The sequence below is a fragment of the Hylobates moloch genome, unplaced genomic scaffold (assembly GCF_009828535.3).
Source record: "Hylobates moloch isolate HMO894 unplaced genomic scaffold, HMol_V3 SCAFFOLD_9, whole genome shotgun sequence".
Classification (NCBI taxonomy): domain Eukaryota; kingdom Metazoa; phylum Chordata; class Mammalia; order Primates; family Hylobatidae; genus Hylobates; species Hylobates moloch.
This window is the reverse complement of record NW_026652284.1, coordinates 45,585,150-45,592,240: the sequence shown is the minus strand read 5'-3', so window position 1 is coordinate 45,592,240 and position 7,091 is coordinate 45,585,150. Positions and strand designations below refer to the sequence as shown.

Here is a 7,091-nt window from a genome sequence, read left to right as displayed (position 1 = left end):
AGCACTTTGGGAGGCTGAAGCGGGTGGATCACCTGAGGTCAGGAGTTGGAGACCAGCTTGGCCAATATGGCAAAACCCTGTCTCTACTAAAAATACAAAAATTAGCCGGGCATGGTGGTGGGCTCCTGTAATCCCAGCTACTTAGGAGGCTGAGGCAGGAGAATCACTTGAACCCGGGAGGCAGAGGTTGCAGTGAGCCGAGATCGCACCACTGCACCCCAGCCTGGGTGACAGAATGGACTCCGTCTCAAAAAAAAAAAAAATAAAAATAAAAATTAAAGAGTTAAGAAAAAGACAAAAGATAAACACCAAATAAAACTTCTTAAATAGGTAGAAACACTGAAAACCAAATTTGGGAAATTTTTTTTTAGCCAATTAAAACTGAATAACATGAGATTATTTCTTATGCCTGGTTCCATTCTAAGTCAACCACACCAACATCAAAATTTCTCTCTCTGAATATATATTCTTTTAAGTACATTGTTATTTTCCTCCTTTGCATTATAGACATTCATTCCAAATGTTAACATTCCAAATATTAAAATACTCAAAGTCACAGAAAAGTCAGAATTAAATTTTATTTCACATTGATAGAAACCATGAAAAACATTTACATTTTCCCATGTTACAGCACAACATTTCAACGGAATATTTCTTGCCATAAATAATATCTTGCTGATTTGTAGAAGTGAAATAACAGTTTATGTTCTTCAAGGTAAAGAAAAATGACATAGTAAATGATTGTTTAAAATTTTTAAATCCAGACATAAACATATGGCTTCATTATTAACATCCTATATAGTCCATTACTAAATTATTTCCATTATTGATTAGCACCCATTTATAAAGATGCATTCTTAATATTGTTTTGGTCAGCTGGAATACAGCAGAAAAATTAACACAGTTCAGAAATATCAAGCATACATTTTTGCTACATATTAATCTGTATGGTAACTACACTTTATGTATAGGGTTCTAACTAGCCTTTATTACCCATAAGTTTGTTTTCAAATAATTTTTACCAGTAATCTGGAAGTTTTGACAATTTAAAATGATTGCTATTTTTATGTTTGCATGAAAAACTAATACAAAAAATAATTTGACTAAAGTGAAAATTTCAAATAAGTCCACTGGCAGATGAAAATAAAGCAAAAAATTACAATAGATTCCTCATCTTCTACAGTAGATGGTTTCAAACGTATACAAAGTAAACTCTATGCTATGAGAAGATGAAATCATCTTAGAAGTTAGTTTTTAAGATCAGTCTTAAAGGTATTTCAGAACATACTAGAATATGATCTAATTATTCTTTCAGTTGTTTACAGAAAAATAAAACCACAGAATTATTCCTTTTACCTGGGTTGAAGATCCTAATAGCTAGGTGTAAATTTGGATAAGGTACAGTAATTTGAAATAAGTAGTGCATGAAGTTTTAATGTCTGCTTTCTCTATAAAGCATAAATAGATTTTAAATACCTTATATCTGTGACCCAGAATGTCAAATTACAGCATGTATTGACAGTAGCTGTCTATGGCAGAGAGGCAATACTTGGTCTGCTATGAAGGACAATAAAGAAAAAACAAACTTTTTTTTTTTCTTGAGAGAAAAGAGTATTACATAGAAATAATATCAGGGAAAATAAAAGCCTGGTCCCAAAATAAAAGGGCCATTAATTGAAGAGAACAATTTTACTTTTTCTTGACAATAAACAGCATTATCCCTATTATTAGGAATAATGTAATACGACCTCATTCTTATTATGTATTACAATCATTATGTATATATGAACACATATATAAAAATACAGACACTGCATGGTGACTAAGCAATTTTGGAATAAATCCATAGACTAAGTCACAGCATGCATAAATTGTTTATATCTTAACTGCTCATTTATACCTGAACAAATTTTCATTAAGCATACTGCTAATTTTCAAATGATGTAATAAAAAATCTGGTGGCAGTACTGTATTATTTTGCTGAATTACATTTGAGAAAAAAGAAGCTACCTGCTTCATCTATTCTAATATAGTAGATCCTGGGTCTTCTTATAAGAATACATGTATAGAAACTTAAAAGATCATAAATTTCTCATGAGGAGACATTATTTGATCTGTGTCACTGGCATGTATTTGCAAAACATTTTAACACTGCAAAACATTAGAAATTTGAAGACTGGGCATGGGAAAAGGTTTATACTCTACTACAATGATGCTGGTGTACTTCTACACAAGGCCTCTTAGTGACGTCAATCAATTGGAGGTAGGAGTTTATCAATGAATTGCTTGACATCCATCATTTCCTGTTTGGAATAAAGTAATTTAACAGGTAGGTAGTTATGTAAGTCAGAAATTAAATTCCCACTAAAATGCCACTTATCAAATCTATGGTATGCATAGTTAAGGTGAAATCACATTTTTACTACAATTAAATAAGACAAAAGAGAAATGAGGCTCCAACAGAAATTTCAGGACATTTCCTATCATGATTATTGTACGCTGAAATGACAGCTCCCATCCAGTATCTAGTTCTGCATCTTCCTATACTGGAACAATATAAGACACTGGGGGGCAGGGATGTTTAGAAGCGATGGTGCCTATACTGAGAGGTCTCAGTAAATGAACAATTACTGACAACTGAGTATAAGTGACAAAGCAGAGCTCCTACCATTCTTCAAACTGAATTATGCGCTAAATCCATAGCATTAAGTATGTTGTGTCTTTCACAACGAATTACATACAACTAACCATTTGATAGAGAGCATGTACCTAAGATGTTCCTGGGAAGATATGAACATTAATATACCAAAGATTTATCATAGAAGAAACTTTCTCCTCTTAGCCTCTTGCATTTGGCTCAGTTTTCTCACCTCCCTCAAACTCGCTTCCTGCTATCAGCTCTTACATTTCAAGGCCTTACTTAGCCTCACAGTGCCAAATATTAGCAATGCAGCTAACCTTCAGCCTTGTAATTTAGTCACTCAGAAAAGAGCCCCGGTATGAAAGTGTTCTATTTCACAATATTCTGAAGTCCCAAAGAGTTTCCTGTGAGATCACCTCCCACTATCCTACTTCCCCTCATTTTCTGCTCCTCCTCATTCAGCCCAGAGTCGTCGTAGACTCATCTATGGAGCTTTTATGAAGCTCCAGGGTATTTGTGATACAAAGCCCATGAAGAAAACAGCTGCTCTAGAGACCTTCAGTCCCTCTTGCACAAATTAAGGGTTCCAGGACTTCCCCTGCCCTCTCTTTTCTGGATTCAACACTGTAATACTCTATATCAGTAGGGGAACACCCTAGGTTCCCAGGCACCCTTGTCTTTCTGGATAAATCATATTACCACCTCTTTCTCCGTCCCTAAATTATGTAACCCAGGCTGAGTAGTTGTAAAACTGTCAGTGTGACTGTCTCAACTAGGAATCAATTTTTACTCTAGGTCTTCTCAAGCCTCCAGACCTATCCAGGCCTCCGGCCTCCTTCTTTCTATCAAGTGATCGCACTTTCTACTTAAGTGAAAAGATAAGCACATCTAATATGAGCTCCCAAGCACTCTCTTCTCTCTCTCCATCTCCTGTTTATATTCATCCATCCTTTCTCTTTCTTTTTTTTAGGGTCTCACTCTGTCACTCAGGATGGAGTGCAGGGTGCCAACAGGGCTCACTGCAGCGGCAACCTCCTGAGATCAAGTGATCCTCTCACCTCAGCCTCCAGAGTAGTTGGGACTACAGGTGCCCGCCACCTCACCTGGCCCGTCCTCTTCTATCTTGATTGAAAATGGTTTTCTCCTCTTTTAAGGCAAGCACTATACATCTCAGGACTTAATTCTATTCTATGATCCCTCTGAGAATGCCTCTATCAATTATCTTCTCTTTACTGCATCTTCTTCCTCCTTCCTCCACTCATAGGTCTTTCTCTGATCCCATTGAAGGACAGATTTCCTACTCTTCTCCCTCTTTACCAAAACTTTTTAAAAAGGTCTATACATGTTGCCTCTGCTTCCTCATTTCCCTATCCACTTCACACAATCCTTTGCGTTTTGGCTTTATCTACCCAAACATCCAAGGTCACAGGTGGCTTAATATTGGGTACTTTCTTCCTAACCTATTTCTCCTTAATCCTTCTCTGGAACACCTTCCACATCTCCTTCCCACTCTGAAATTCTCTCCTCCCATACTCTCAACACCTAACTCCTTTTCTCATTAGGCTAAACTTTAATGTGTCCCCCAAAGTTCTATCTCTGAGCTTTTTTTCTTATAATGCTTTCTCAAGATAATTCTTCATTGATCAATTATATTAGTAATTATTTCAAATCTCCATTTCCAGGCTTGAACTTCAGACAAGTATTTCCAATATCCTATTTTGATATTGTGGGGGCACATCAATCTCAATACATTAAACTCAGTATTATCTCCTTCCTTTACTCTAAAATTGTTTCTTGCACCTACTTTTTATGATGGCATCAGAGCTAGAAATCTCAGGCCCTTTTGATACTTCTTTGGTTACTACACCCCATATAATTAATCTCTAAATCCTACTGGATCACCTGTCTCTAGAATGTAGATCAGATCACATCTCACTTCAACCAAAAACACTGACAGCTTCCTGCTGCCTAGAGAGTAAGTCTACCAAGTCCCTTCTCAGCACAAGGAGTCTCTGTTCCTGTGTCTTCCGTCCTATCACACCCAGCTTTTCCTAAGACTGAATGGCTTGCTTTTCCTGTCCTATAGTTTTTTCTCTGCACATTTGCTATCCAAATCCCACCATTTTTCAAAATCTACCTGTTTCCTCATGGTCTCAGTGCCTCCTAAAAATAAATCTCTTCTCAGTTTTTCAGGGCACCTTTTGTTATTTTCCAAGGGCACTTTTTAAAGCTTCTAATACAATGTATATCACATTCTGCTATCCATACAGTTACTTAGACATGCATCTTTATATTAAATTTTAATTTATCTTAAATTTTAATGAAAGAGAATGTTTATTATTCATCTTTGAATTATGTACAATGCTGTGTATAATAGCCAATCAGTAGATATTTGTTGAATTAAGTTGAATACACACTCATCTAATGACCTGCTAACTTATGACTCAATATGAATTAACTCATTTAAATCCCCAAGCATTCAAATGTTACTTTTCTTGAAAATATCACACGAAAAAAGTTACAAATATGGCGCTGATCACTGCTTCCAGAGACATACCTGTTGACACGAACTGTGCATCATACCTTCATAGGTTTTAAAGGTCACATTGGCTGGATTCACCAATGTTTTTAGTTTTTCAACCGTAAGAGAACCAAACATCAGGGGAACTAAAGGGTCACAATCCCCGTGGCACTGGAGAATAGAAATATCTCTATTAGCACCACCGATAGGACCCTGCAAAAAGCAAAAGAAGAAATAGTATTATTTTTGTAAAAGTATAGGACACTATGCCAGGCATTTAAAATTGTACATAAATATGCATACATATAACATATTAGAAGTTATATTTGGCCAAAAAAATAAAATTCCTTCCATCCATACTCACCACATCCCTTTGACTTCTATAGGATGTATGATCACCTTGCCTCATATTATAATATATATCTTCCCAATGAATGAGTTCCTTGAAGCAGATCATATATATGTTTTTTTTGTTTCGTTTAGTTTTTTTGAGACGGAGTCTTGCTCTGTTGCCCAGGCTGGAGTGCAGTGGCGTGATCTCGGCTCACTGCAACCTCCGCCTCCCAGGTTCAAGCAATTCTCCTGCCTCAGCCTCCCGAGTAACTGGGATTACAGGCACATGCCACCACGCCTGGCTAATTTTTTTGTATTTTTTAGTAGAGACAGGGTTTCACCGTGTTACCCAGGATGGTCTCAAACTCCTGACCTTGTGATCCGCCCGCCTCGGTCTCCGAAAGTGCTGGGATTACAGGCGTGAGCCACCGTGCCCAGCCAAGCAGATTTATATTTTAATCCATCTTTATATTTTCAGCTTTTTTTTGTTTGTTTGGTTGGTTGTTTTGGTATTTTGAGTTGCTGTTTTATTCAGCTATCTTTTTTTTGTTTTTAAAGACAGAGTCTTGCTCTGTTACCCAGGCTGGAGTGAAGTGGCACAATCATGGCTCACTGCAACCTCCACCTCCTGGGTTCAAGTAATTCTCATGCCACAGCCTCCTGAGTAGCTGGGATTGTAGGTGTGCACCACCACGCCCAGCTGATTTTTGTATTTTTAGTAGCTATGGGGTTTCACCATGTTGGCCAGGCTGGTCTTGAACTCCTGACCTGAGGTGATCCGCCCACCTCAGCCTCTCAAAGTGCTGGGATTATAGGCATGAGCCACTGCACCTTGTCTAAAAATAAGTATTATTTCTATATGTTAAAAAGAGTCCTCATTTTCATATATATCCTAAAATGTATCAAATCCTTCTAATATAAGATTTGTGACAATAAGGTTTCTTTCTAATTCCATTCTATGTACTCCACAATACAGACAGTATAGCGTACAGAAATAAGGCCTAGTAATACATCACAAAAGTCTAAGAAAATTATTTTTAAAAAAGGATGAGTGCTGTAAGTGGAGGACTTGGTGATGGTGATGTGTCAGTGCAGCATCACCGACTGCAGCAAAGACATGGCTGTGGAGGTGGGGATGCTGATGATGGGGAGGCTGTGCATGTGTGGGGACAGGAGGTAGACAGTAACTCTGTACCTTCTGCTCAGTTTTGCTGTGAATTTAAAACTTCTCCAAAAAATAAAGTTTATTAATAAAAAAAAATAAGATGACTTTATCTCCAACATTATCTACTAGCTACCTTTAGCTCAGTAATCTCATGTTGAGTCCATCAACCAAGTTACCTGTGGAAAGGAAGCCCGAAGTGGAAGCCAGCAACTGAGTGCAGTGACACCTGCCAGTTTCTGCTGCGTGGTAAGGGCAGTATATAAAGATAAAGCTCCTCCCTGAAAAGACAAGCAGGGAAAGTCAATGGAACACACACGCTTGCCCACAGCATTTCTTGTTACTAATGATATCCATAAAAAAATCAAACTCAGTGGCTGGTGTCAAATCAAATCAGGCAAATAGCGGAAATACAAACACACCCCACCGTGTCC

The 7,091-nt window shown here is 37.4% G+C and overlaps 1 protein-coding gene across 2 annotated transcripts in view; it reads right to left on the bottom strand.

Annotated features, from left to right (window-relative positions):
- Positions 1–560: 560 nt before the first annotated feature.
- LYPLA1 (lysophospholipase 1) overlaps positions 561–7,091 on the bottom strand; it is a 53,081-nt gene continuing 46,550 nt past the window's right edge. For both annotated transcript variants that reach the window (XM_032759767.2, XM_032759769.2), the window contains 3 exons: positions 6,837–6,938; positions 5,199–5,375; positions 561–2,303 (listed from right to left, as the gene is read on the bottom strand). In XM_032759767.2, the coding sequence (XP_032615658.1) occupies positions 2,250–2,303; positions 5,199–5,375; positions 6,837–6,938 (333 nt within the window). In that variant the 3' untranslated portion in view covers positions 561–2,249. The remainder of the gene's footprint in view (positions 2,304–5,198; positions 5,376–6,836; positions 6,939–7,091) is intronic.